The 14,111-nt window shown below is 36.7% G+C and overlaps 1 protein-coding gene across 10 annotated transcripts in view; it reads left to right on the plus strand.

Annotated features, from left to right (window-relative positions):
* CDH8 (cadherin 8) overlaps positions 1-14,111 on the plus strand; it is a 351,388-nt gene that overhangs the window by 208,080 nt on the left and 129,197 nt on the right. For all 10 annotated transcript variants that reach the window (XM_035725208.1, XM_035725212.1, XM_035725213.1 and 7 more), the window contains one exon: positions 9,881-10,017. In XM_035725208.1, the coding sequence (XP_035581101.1) occupies positions 9,881-10,017 (137 nt within the window). The remainder of the gene's footprint in view (positions 1-9,880; positions 10,018-14,111) is intronic.

A 14,111-nucleotide genomic window follows, 5' to 3' on the forward strand; every position in this document is an offset into this window, starting at 1 on the left:
GTAATTTGACTAAGTTCATCCTGCTAGCCAAGTAGCTCCTGTACCCATGTTATAGCACCACACTACAGTATCTTCCTTTAGGCAAATAGATATTTGTTCTACATTTTGAGATGCAGACACTGAAGTGGCAGATTGGTAGCTGAAAGGCTCTCAGTGTGGTATGGCCGTAGTTATCCAAAACTATGAAGCTGCCCGAGTTTATAAAATATGTTGTAAAATATTTTTAAACAGGTGATCCAGAGTAGTAAAAAAAAAGCCTAATAATCAAGAGACAAGAAAAAAATTGGAAAATGCTGATCTTGGGTTTAAGTTTCTCTGTTTGTTTTTCTTTTCGTTTTCTGATTGGTGAAGTCTTTGTCTCCTCTAGGGAACAAAATTTGATTAGTAATGTTTATAATCCGAGAGAAACCAAGATGCTTGTGTAGGCTGAGCAGTGTTATCTAACATTGTTATACTCATAAGGCAAAATAAATCCTCTATTTTGCATCCCAACAAAGGGAGATTGACATCCTTATCTGATGTTCAAATATTTATGGGAGTCATTTCAACCAAGCCTTTATTTCTCCTTATATTTCTACACTCTGAGTTGACACAGGGTATTATACAACCTTGCTTTTGATAAAGGACAATCAGATTTGACTTAGTGTTACAGAGGAAAACATAATATTGCATATTTTAGAAGAGATGTTAAAAATGGAGAAATGCCATTTCCTTCCATCTATCAAAAGTTTATTAGCTTTATTCTCTGTGTCTGGAGCCAGTTTGCTGGGGAGTGAAACAGTTCAAGTTGAAGTACCTTCCAAATGGGTCTCAGGATTCAAAATCAAGTTTTGGGATGGTCTGCTGAGGTGTGTAGCTTCACAATAAATGATAATAAGATTTATGAAAGTCCTTAAGAAGGGTCACAGTAATGGAAAATATATTTAATAGTGCAGAAGACAGCAAAAGACCTAACTGTCCTTCCAAAGCCAGGGGTCTGAAATTGAAAATAACAGGTATGGAAAGGGAGCAGGACCCAGAGGGTCGTGAAGTGTGGGAGATCTGCTCACTGGAGAAGGAGGAAGCCTCTCTGGATCACCTTTATAAACATCAAGCACATGATGTTGGACTTTGCACTTGCTTAAATGTATAAGACTGAGACCGTGTAGGCAGGCATTGGGTTTAGGGATGAGTATTTTTGGTGGAAAATACTTTTGTCCCCTTAGAGAGAATTACATCTGCTTGAACACTGGAATAGTGTGCTTATATTAGTACCATTGTATATCAGATAGTAAACAAGCTATTTCAGTTAAAATGCTTTTCCAGCCTTTAAGAGTTAAAGGCCACATCTTGTGCACCTGTGAATTCCCAGCATTTCCCATAAGTCCTTAGCATGTACTAAATGAGCCTAAATTTACTAAATGTCCAATGAAATTTTCAGTGCATATATAACTTTATGATATTAAAAAAATACCTGCTTTGATGTAGTTATGCACTACTCTTAGTATTCTGTAGGTGTGCATGTTTTCCATAAACACTTCTTTCTTTTTTTACCAATTTGACCAAAATTGGACAAATCTATAATCAAATACCACTGTCCTCATTGCTGTCTAAGATTCAGTGTCAGGTACTATGGTCCGGATGTGACACTTAGTATCTCACTAACTTTATGACTGGGGAAAAATGCGTATTATCTGCATTTTGCAACCACAGTTTTAAGAGTCAGGACAATTTATATGGACTACTCAAGTCATTTATATGGAGAATTAAGTAAGAAATTAATATACGGGGTTTAGCAGAGAAGCTGAAAATTAGAAAGGCCACGATAAATACATTAAATATATTAGTAAATCTTAATCCCAGGGATGGTCCTATGGTCCAGACAGCTACATGATGAGGTACTTTTTTTTTTTTAATTTCGTGCTCTCTCTGTTTTATTGTTAATGTAACTTCATCAACTTTGAACATCCTTTCATATAGAGACAAGTCATTATTGGCATGATTGGTAGCCCCCAAAAGATATTTAAGAGAATTAAAGGATGTTCTTCACTCTTAGATTTCCCCTAAGAAGAGGAAGAGGCTGTGAGCCTTTTGTAGGGTGTTTCTTCAATATTCCTCCATCTTCTTTACTTCCCACATCATATAATCACCACATCTTGTTTATTTTACTTTCTAAACTCCAACAGCATCATCTCTAATGTGAATACTTGCACAAGTCCCATTTGCCTGCCTCCAACCCCTTGATATCCACACAGCTGCCAAACTAATCTCTAAGTCAGTTTAGAGCTCTGTCGTCCGTTAGATTAGACACTAGTCACGTGAGCCTCTTTGAATTGGAATAAAATTAATTTAAATGAAACAAAACACAAATTTGAATTGCTCCATTACACTAGCTAGATTTCAAAGGCTAAACAGCTACATGTAGCAAGTGGTTACCATATTGGACGGCTCGGAGCATATTTCTGTATCACAGAAAGATCTATGAAATTCAGCTGCGGTTTAGATTATATCACTTTCCTGCTGTATTTCTTCAGATGGCTCCCCATTTCCTACAGGTGAAAAAAAAATTCCTTCACACAGTTTCCAAGGTCCTTCATGATGTATTCCCTGATGTCCTTCCCCTGTTGAATCTTGAACTTCAACAACACCATCCTTTGTAAAGGTCTGTAAGCACAGCAAACATATTCCTAACTCACACTTTTCATATTTGCTGCTGCTTTTGATACGAATAATTTGTAATATTTTATATATCTCAGCCCTTTTCTTTTTTTCTTCATGAATATATCACTGTAAGCTTTGAAAAGACTTACTTACATTCATTGTCTTTCTTCATCTATAGACTCGGTGACATGAGCCCAAGGCCATACCTGTCTTGGCACCTAACACAATGCCTTGTACATAAGAAATACTCAATAAGGAGTGAATGAAGGAAGAAAGCTAAGAGCCAATATGGAAGGGAAGGATGGGAAAGAAATGACAGAATGCTCCTCTGTCTGACCTGAGCTCCCCCCACACTAGTCTAGTCCTTTAATTTTATGGTTCCCTAAATCAACTTAAACTCTCAAGATTTTCTACATGCATTTTTTTGTGCTGAGGATGCTGTCCCTACATATTCTACCTGGAAAAATCCTGCTTATTCTTCCTGTCCCCAAACAGATGCTACATCTTGGTGTCATCTCTGACCACCCCTCACCCTTTCCCAGGCACAACTTGGACTTACTCACTGCACTGTGAGCATTACTTCATTACAGAGCTTGCCACTTTTCATTGTAAGCGATGAGGTCACACCTATGTGTCCAAGAAGAGAGTCTTTATTCAAACGTTTAGCATCTCACTTGCCTAAAAGAAGCAACCACGAAAACCTTATTGAAATTTAAAAAAATAATAAAAATTTTACATTTAATCCCTTCACAATGTGTAAAACTTCTATTTTCCCCCATATTTTTGCTATCATATCATATTTAGAATTTTCAGTTATGAATGATTATTTTGATGACTCAAAGAAAATTAGAATTTCTCCAAAGATACTATGTAAATGCTGAAGAATTAATCATGAATCAAATTTTATCTGGGATTTATGCTAAAGAATTCTTTTGTTGTTGTTCTTTTGGTACTATGGCAGAAAGTTACACACGAGAACGTGACTTTAGGTCTCTATTTTTCCAAGATAAAAATGGAAAAAACTACAAAACAAAACACATGCTACGAAAATGGAAGCTCATATAAACTGACAGATTTGAAATCTGAGATTTCTATATTTGATCCTAAATAAAGTAAGAGGTACCTGAGATTGACTGTGTTGGGTGAATCTGCTTCACTATTTAGGTGGAAACAGCAAGTCAAAATATGACATTATGCCTCTCTCCATATGAACACCAAACAGCAGAATCTTTGAAAATTTGGTTGTTGTTTAAAAATACCTATATATTTGGCAGGGTGTCTTCTAGAAATAATGATAAAGACTCTGTGTAAAACCACTTATAAAAACCATGAGGAAATTTAGAACACATTATCTAATTTGGGAGTCACCTTAACCTTTAAAAGAAGGTGATCGTATTGTTCTTGTTTTTAGATGAAGAAACTGAGGGTTGGCTATATAAATTGGCTTAGCAGAGAAGTTAGGAATGGAAGGGCCATTCCCTGCAAACATCATCAGGTGTTTCACAAATATTATAGTGGGAAGAATATAGTCCATGATAATTTTTTCTTAGGAAACCTATTAGTTCATCTTTATCTGATGGTTAAAGTAGTTGGTGTAGCTGTTTGGGTACACTCCACAGTTTATCTGACAGTTTCCTCATGTTGCACCAAAGCCACTGGCAGTGAAAATTTCCCTGACTTCGGGAACTTAGTTCTAAAAATCCTTAAAATGTTCTTGACATTGTTACAAACCAAGAACCAGTAACTGAACAGGGGATAGAGGGTCTTTGTACACAGTGTTGGGGGTGGGATCGGGAAGAGGAGGTAGGAGATACTTTGAATGAATATGTATGAATAATATTTGAATATGGACAACAAAACACACACACAGGGATTTTGTGCCAAATGTTGGCATGAAATACAAATAGTTGAGCTGTGTTAATTGAGGAAGCCTATTACTCAGGTAAAAATGGTTATTTAATATCAACGGGAGCAGCCATGGAAATTGGGTGCTATTTCCCAATACAGAGATATCCATGGCTCATTTTGATCTATTCTCAGTCCCTGCACCAATGGTATCTTCTTATATTTACTTCTGAACTCTGCACGCTACTCTTAATTGGGTAAACTGGTGACATCAGTTTGTGTTCATGGTTGGAATACTGTAGGTTAAATGAGTCTCCATACAAGGTGCTATGTGTCTAGGTAGGAATTTTCTTGCATCTGTAGCCTTAATTTCAAAAGTTAAGATGATGAAATTTTTACCATTTAATTCTAAGACATACTCCTATAAGTTAGTGAAACAGTAGTATTGAAGCAAACCAGGGAATTTGTTGGAATAAAACGAGAAAGTTTAAATAGGGCTTCTAAAACATACTTATTGTACCAGACGGAGAGTGTATATTTCCAAAACTTCCATCATTAGGATTGATGTTAACATGACCCAAGGAGCCCATTTTCTCACATGCCACTTCCCACTGTGTTAATAAGAAGTTCCTTCTTACTCTGGCAGTAAGATGACTCTCCAAAGTGTATTCTGTTCTTCTCAAAATGAGATCTTTTGTCTAACACACTTTAAGTAATTCTGCAAAGGAACAAAAATTTGAATCCAAAACATGCACATTTTTAAGAAATTAGAATGGAGACTTCAATCCAGAGGTATGGATCCTGCAACTTTTAAGACATAAATTAGAAAGCATTGAATTTTTCAGTAGATATAATATGAACCAAAATAGTTCTTTCTTGGTTTTTTATTCTTTTCCTATCCCCGTTACTCTTTTTCCTTATATTTCTTTAGCACCATTATTTCATACTTAGTAAAATCCATGCTTGATAAATATTTGTACATCTTTCCTTTCCTATAATCATTTACTGAGTAACTGCAGTGCCAAATCCAACCAATGTGATACTATGATAAATGAATCAAAAAATTTCTCCTTGTCCTAAAAGAATGAAAGCCCAGCAGATATTTACCTAGAGAAAGTGGAAGGGTCATCCTTGAGGGGAGGAATGACTCAGACCACGTGCAGAAAGCTCCCTGTGAATGAGCTGTGGGCCATGAAACAAAGGACAGCCTTTCATTTCATCAGCTCAGAGTCTGGGCTCCATGGAGGTACACAGAGTAGCAGATATTTTGAAAGAGGCAAAGACTGGTATCAACAAACCTTACAGAGGGTTCTGGGATATCTCTCTAGTGTCATGTGTGAAATTCTGCCTTTCCAAAGGCTGCTAAAGAATATGAATGATAGTCCTTATTTGTATATTTCCATTTCTAGAAATTTGTGTCTGCAGTTAACTCTGGGCTTGAAGGCATCTCTTATAGATTGAAGAATTGGCTCACCATTTATTTGATTACTCATTTATTTATTTGTCTAATGTGAGTCATGTATCAACTCACTTACTGCAAAGCACCACTCTGTGAAGAAGATACATTCTCCTGTTTAGAGAGGAGATGGAGATTATGAATAGTTACATAATTTCAATGAGATTCCACCAGTGAGACCCTACTCTGATTATGCTTCTTCCACTTTATGTGCTGCTACTCCGACAGACACAGAATCCCAGGAAACAGAGTGGCTTATGGATCTACTTCCCAGGTATTAGCCAAAACCATGATGTTCTGCAGATTTACATAGTATACTGGATCCTAAAATTTCAGTTGTTACTCCAGGTTTGCTTTCTTAACCCATTGTAGTTTTTTTTGCAATTATTTTCTGTTAATGGACTTAAGAGCTTATATTAGTTTCTTTTTTAAGTGTTGCCCTTTATCGCTGCTGATGTTACTATATCACACAGTGGAATGAGTGCCTGAGAGGAGAGGGGAGAATATGAGGGAAGCTTAGAGGACTGGAGGAAAGCAAGCAGAATCTTTGCAACTAGAGGTGGTGTGGTGGTGTGGCTCTGGAATGCGTGCGTGTGGCGGGGAGGTGGGGTGGAGCAGGCATCTTCTGAGAACATTCCTGAACATGGTGTGCTTTCAGGTTTGTTTTGTTTTTAAATGTAATCTTTAGCTATGTAACAAATTTTAAAATTGTTAAAATGTAATTAATTTCAACAATGGTTAAAAAAGGATCATATGTTATTCAATATTAATACCCAATGAATGTGTCCAGGAAATCTTTGAACCTGCAATGGTGAGTTCATGAGACAGAGAAAAGTTGGTGGAAAAATAATCGCCTAAAATAATGGTGCCAGAGGTGCAGATATCATGCTCCCAATGGCTCCCCCTTCTCAGCTTTATTTTTAATCACTTAAGCTGGGATCTTCTATGTGTTTGCTTCTACTGATATGAGAACCCAGATGTACTTGTTGAGGGACAAGAGAACCAAGGAAAAATGTATTCTCATGTCCAGATAATAATGATAACATTACAGATTTTTAAATATAGATTTATTAAGCACTTATTACGTGTCAGGCCCTATAATAAGTGCTTTATATGCTTTACCTCATTAGAGTGTCACAAAACCTATTATAATTTCCATTTTACAGATTAAGTAACAAAGGCACAGATAGACTAAGCATGACTAAATCACACCTATGTAAGTGATGAGGTTAGGACATGAACTCAGGCAGTCACACTAGGACCCATGTTCTTTATGATGAGATTATGAATGCGTGTGGAGCCAAAGAATAAACAGCTAGAAACCCATGCCATGCCCTTAAGCAACAGAGCAGAAAAGAGTTTGCTGGAAAATAAAGGTGGATTAAAAACTCATCAGGAGGTCTTGGGGCACCTGGGTGGCTCAGTCGCCTAAGTGTCTGCCTTTGGTTCAGGTCATGATCCCAGGGTCCTGGGATCAAGCCCTGCATTGGGGTCCCTGCTCAATGGAGACTCTGCTTCTCCCTCTCCCTCTGCTCCTCACCCTCTCCCTGCTCATGCTTTCTCTCTCTTTCTCTCAAATAAACAAACAAATAAATAAAATCTTTATTTAAAAAACTTATCAGGAGGTCTATAAAGATGTTGGGAGATGGAGGCTTCTTATTCCCTGGCTTTCTGGAGAGGTCTAATTCCTTATCTTATTTAATAAATCATATTTCCTTAGATCTATTTCACTATATGAAATTATATATAATACATATATAATAAATACATATATAATATATATTAAGGCATTGTACATATGTATATATAATATAGGCATCTCTAAGATGTTGAAGTCAGTTGTATACTAAAATAAGAAAAATAATCACAATTTTGAGTTCAGAAAATTGAGTACACAGGAGGCATTCAATGATGTCACTATCACACAAATGATGTGAGAGCCCTTGATCCCTGATACTTAGTGGTCTGCACACACACGTGTTGACAAAGCATGCCATATTTACCATCTCATCCAGTCCTCACAACAGTCTTATTATCCAATACTAATATCATCCCTATTTTTTTTAAAGATTTTTTTTTATTATTTGAAAGAGAGAGTGAGTGAGAGAACACACAAGCAGGAGGGGGGCAGAGGGACAAGCAGACTCCCTGCTGAGCAGGGAGCCCGATGATGGGGGGCTCGATCCCAGGACTCTGGGATCATGACCTGAGCTGAAGGCAGACACTTAACTGACTCAGCTACCCAAGCAGTTTTATACATGAATAAGGTCAGCCCTTCCTGTAGCTAGCTGGTGTACACATAGACTTCAGAGGGAATCAAAGATAAATATTCATTTCGGTTCTGGTATGTACTAGTTAGGTTACTTAAAATGTCCTCTAAGGGTTTCGTTTTTCTTTTCTTCATTCCATAAGAAACCAAAGAGAAGAGAACGGAAGAAGGAAGAGGCATCTAGCACTGTGCTTGGTCCACATTTGGTGTTGAGTGCATGCTTGTTGACGATGCTGAGTCAGGATTTCTGGGATGTTTAGCAATTCTTGGGAGCCTTTATCATAAAGTCTGCTAGGCAATAAAATGTCTGAAATGTCCACACAGGCAGCAGGGGGCTTCTTGAAATAGTTGAGGTAGACTTTAAACTGAATTTCAACAAAGTCATTTGTCCCCCATCAAGTTCCTCCCATTGTGTAATCTCGTAATATTATCACATTCTTACCTGCGATCTTACTAAAGGGCTGTATTTATAGCCTATTTTATAAATTCTCATGACTCACCCCATAAAGTCTGTCATCAGCTGGAACTTTAAAAAATGAGAAAAATATCTCCGCCTCTGTTAGAGTTAGGAGATTTAAATGATGCCCAAATGTTTTTCTAGTTTTCTGCTATTTATAAACTGTTAAGAAAGGGGCCTTCTCTACCACCTTCCAAGTAGGAAATGATAAATGATAAATGGTGAATGATAAATGATAAATGGTCCCTGTTTCCATTCTATCCTGTTTCTTATAAATGGTCCCTTTTTCCATTCTATCCTGTTTTAGTGTATTTCACTACTTACCTAACGGGCCGATTTTTCTAATTATGCCTTGGGTTCCTTAAGACACTTACCTTATTGGATTCAACATTCCATAACCAAAACACGGATCTTGATGTATAAAGAGAATAGCAATAAATGTTATGAAAAAAATAATTACTGTATTATCTTGATGCCTAGTGTTCCTGACATGCAGTTGGTTCTAGATACAAGATACCTTAATGATGTCTTATCTAAAAGAGTTTTCTCAGAAGAGGAACAACTAATCCGTGCATGTAAAATTGTTAATTTCATAGACTCTAGTGTTGTAAAGCTGCTAAAATATCCATTCCGACTTTTAAAAAAAATTATTACTAGAGAATCAGCAACCATCTTATTTCTATGGACATAAACTAATAGGAATCCCAAATATGTACTTAACATGAAAACAAAGCGGCAGCAACAATAAAAACACATACATGTTGTCTAGTCAAATATGTGTTTAACATAAACACACATTTCCTTTGAACTGCCATAAGTAACATTTTGCCTAGCACCATCCTGCTTTGGGTTTGAGTTTATTGTTTTATGTGATATTTTGTGGCAACTGCTAATTATCATAAGCTGTCCAATAAATGTGATGGATTGTCCAATTAACTCTTCATCAGCATCCGTTTTTGAAGATGCTACCTATTGAAACCGATGGCAGTTTATGACCTCCATGTTGCATATGTAGCTAATTACTCCTTGGACAATAATTATTAAGTTTCTTGTGCCTCGTTCAGTCATTTTATTTTACAAATTATGATGCCACTGAGTTTCCCAATCCATTTGACTTCCCAACTATGACTCTCCAAGGATTACTAAAGGTCTGCTGTGGAATATATGGATTATATAAACATTGAAGTAGATTACAGATGTATCTGTTTTGTAGGTTTTCCATCGACCGGCACACTGACCTGGAGAGACAATTCAACATTAATGCAGATGATGGAAAGATAACGCTGGCAACACCACTTGACAGAGAATTAAGTGTATGGCACAACATAACAATCATTGCTACTGAAATTAGTAAGTGCCTGGGTTTAATTTCTTCCTTGTGTGATTGGGTTCAATTTATGCCCAGGGATCATATGGTTAATGTGATCCCTGTTTCCATCAGATATTTTGGCATTGGAACTTACTTTATTGTTCCCAAGGAGTCTTTGAATCAGTTATCTCAGTAAGAAATAACTTGCCCACTGGTAAAATACCAAAGGTTGCAATATATGTAGAAAGGAAACATTCTTATATCCAAATACCCTTATATCATATATCCATTATTCAGCCATTAAAAATAATGTTTTGCATATTAAAATATGGGGAAAGCTCGACAGATGAATGGATAAAGAAGATGTGGTATATATACACAATGGAATATTATGCAGCCATCAAAAGGAATGAGATCTTGCCATTTGCAACGACGTGGATGGAACTGGAGGGTGTTATGTGAGCGAAATAAGTCAATCAGAGAAAGACATGTATCATATGACCTCACTGATATGAGGAATTCTTAATCTCAGGAAACGAACTGAGGGTTGCTAGAGTGGAGGGCGGGTGGGAGGGATGGGGTGGCTGGGTGATAAACATTGGGGAGGGTGTGTGCTATGGTGAGCGCTGTGAATTGTGCAAGACTGATGAATCACAGATCTGTACTTCTGAAACAATGCAATATATGTTAAGAAAAAAAAGAAGAGGATAGGAGGGGAAGAATGAAGGGGGGGAAATCGGAGGGGGAGACGAACCATGAGAGCTGATGGACTCTGAAAAACAAACTGAGGGTTCTAGAGGGGAGGGGGGTGGGAGGATGGGTTAGCCGAATGATGGGTATTAAAGAGGGCACGTTCTGCATGGAGCACTGGGTGTTACGCACAAACAATGAATCATGGAACCCTACATCAAAAACTGATGATGTAATGTATGGTGATTAACGTAACAATAAAAAATTTTAAAAAAAGAAAAAATAAAATGGGAAAATTTTAGTAGGAAAGGGTAGGTAAAAAAACTAGTACTCAGGAATTATACACTACAATTTAAATAAATGGACCAAACGTATATACAATATAGAAACTGCTGTTCACATATTTAGACCACATCCATCATATTCACATATGCAGACAGAAAATATAGAAGGAAACTTCATACTATCCATACATATTATTTTGGAGAGATTAAATTATAGATGATTTTTTGTTTTGTTTTTAGAGTTTAATATAGTTTACACAGTAACCATAGACGAAGACTGTAACTAATATCGTTTTGTAAATTAAATGTGAAGATATAAGCTTTTTTAAAAAAAATTTAGAGGATATTGCAGGATTGTTAAAATAACATATGGTAGCCTTTCAGTCAATTTTCAGTGAGCACAGCTTCTTTGATTGCATGTAATGGCACTGCTAGTAAGTCTAAACCAGTGGCTATATGGTGGAATTTAGTGCTACACCATCTTTGAAAATTTGCACTCTGCCTCACCAATTTTTTATTATACAAAAACATGCCAAAGGACCCTAATATTCATTTTATTTCCAAACAAAATACATTTTGCATATTATCTGATGTCCTTCTTTCTGTAAAGGACCTCATAAGGCCTTTACAGTTGACACAGATTCAAGCGAGATAGTAAATTCTCTCTCTCTTTTTTTTTTTTTAAGATTTTATTTATTTGACAGAGAGAGACACAGCGAGAGAGGAAACACAAGCAGGGGGAGCGGGAGAGGGAGAAGCAGGCCTCCCGCTGAGTGGGGAGCCCGATGCGGGGCTCGATCCCAGGACCCTGGGATCATGACCTGAGCCAAAGGCAGACGCGTAACGACTGAGCCACCCAGGCGCCCCGGGAGATAGTAAATTCTTAAAGGAGTTGGGAATCTGAATAAGGAAATAAAAATCAACATTAAGAAAAATTCATCAGCGTACACACAATATAGAGTGGGTACATGACAATAATAGGATGTGGGACCTAAGATCTGCTCTGTACTCTCTCTAAAATCTGCTCTATGTTTTCACAGCTAATGTGAGAACAGGGCAAACATCTCTGAAGCACACGATTATTTTGTTTGTACAAACAAGAATAAGCCATGCCTTTAGGAAGGGCACAGCTTTTCCTTGTTCTGAGATATGGGGGAAATGTCCTCCATGGAGCCTTATTAAAAAACAAACAAAACAAACAAACAAAAACACTGTGCAGAAAAGTGAAGATTTAAAGAGTGAAGAATATCTGTTTTTTTATAGCAACCTTGAATGCAAGCAGAGAACATGCAACAGTGAGTTTAAGAGGTAACTTCAACCCTACCAAATGGATGGTTCTGGAGAGAGGATGAACTTTGGAAACTCTGGTGTTTTTCTAGTTTAGGAGTAGTATTCTCTTCCCCAGTGTGTTATTCTGGTCGCAGTTTACCCTTGTTAACAGTAAGGGATAGAGCAAACTATACCACTTGGTAACTGGTTTATTAGAAAGGTTAACCCCATCTAGAGAGGTACAGACATGGAATTTTTATAATTTACAATGTTGAAGCCATATTATTGCCTTAAGCCTCTGAGAAAAAACTGTATACATTAGATTGCTTTAGAGCTTTATAAAAATAAAGGATCACAGTTTTCTTTAAAGTATGTAGGCAGTAATTACTTTTTAAAGAACCTCCTCATATTGAATACAACCTAGTTGAGTTAGCCTTAATCCACGACACTTTTTTTTAATGAGATGGATGCCTTTACTTAATATTCATCAAGGAGGTCCTAATTATAAGGATCTATGGTACTCTATTCTAAGGAATAAAAATGAAAGCATATGCAGAGCATGTGGTTAAGAAACATTTCAGGGCCAATACAGAAACAAAAGACTCATTTGCAAGGAATCACAGTCAAGTAAGAAGACAGACAAAAGCAGATGCTCCAAGGTAATGAGCTGTTAACTACAGGGTGACGGGGTACCAACCCAAGTCTGCGAAGACATTCATTTGCTCATTCACTCAATAATTATTTATTGAGTCTGTACTACCTGCCAAGCACTCTTCCAGTGACTGGGGATATAGCAGTGAGCAAAAGAGACAAAATCCCTTTTCCTCTTGGAGTTTTCCTTCTTGTGGCTCCTGGAAGCACCTGCGTATGAAAGGGTAAGTTGAAATCTGCTGAGATATCCATAAAGAAAGACAGAGGGGTAAGGAAGTAGGTGATGCATGTTGGGAATTACAGGCAGTTCTGTGTTGTTGGTGTGGAAAAGTATGACGACAGAACTCTTTCCATGAACATTGGATTATATTTAAAGAATGGATCATGATGCACATGAAAAAAACAAGCCTTTATGTGTATCGGTAAAATCATTAGGTAAGATCATTTTTAAAGTGGTAGAGATTATTATTATTAATAAACACAGTGTAATCAAATTATAAAAATATATCAAAATGTAGACCAGATAAAATTTTCTTAATGACTTGAGCTAAATCACTCAAATATGTCCGAGATTCAGCTTTACAGCTGGTTCCACGTTGGCAATAAATACAGAATGGCTCTACCCACATAAAGATCATTGGCTTGTCTGTGAACCTCTTAGAGTTTAAAATATATAAACCCAAACTTCCATAACTCTGTTGAAACAATGAGAGTTACCACTCCCTTTTAATTATTTAATTAATTAGTTGAAAACTAAACAAACTACATAGGCATATTTTGGCCAATAAGGAAGTTTAATTCAGGAGGTCAGACATCTCAAAGAAATGTGGAATTGTAAACTTAGATATCAGTCTGCTTTTCTTGGAATGTTTGCCTGTAACCTTCTTAGCACGAGCAAGAAAGAAAGTATATAAAAGAATTTTAATTTTTAGCTGTAAAATATAAGCTGAGGTGGGCATAAATTTAGGAACTTTAGAAGTACAATTAAGCCATTTTTTTTTCTAAATCATAAAAGGAAGTAGAAATAAGTTCACAGAGAACTTAAGAAAAATTGGAATTACATGAAAATGGTTTAGAAACATGTTTGACTTGGTTTTATTATTTAGCCCATCCTGTAATGTTTATCTTCCAAAGCCAGAGACCATGTCTTGGGGAAAATAAAAATATTAAAGGGAGATTTATTGTATTTGGATAAGTCGAAGATTTAAAACCACCCAGGACAACAGAACCCTATGGGGGTG

Source organism: Zalophus californianus, chromosome 17 (assembly GCF_009762305.2).
Source record: "Zalophus californianus isolate mZalCal1 chromosome 17, mZalCal1.pri.v2, whole genome shotgun sequence".
In the NCBI taxonomy this organism is placed as follows: domain Eukaryota; kingdom Metazoa; phylum Chordata; class Mammalia; order Carnivora; family Otariidae; genus Zalophus; species Zalophus californianus.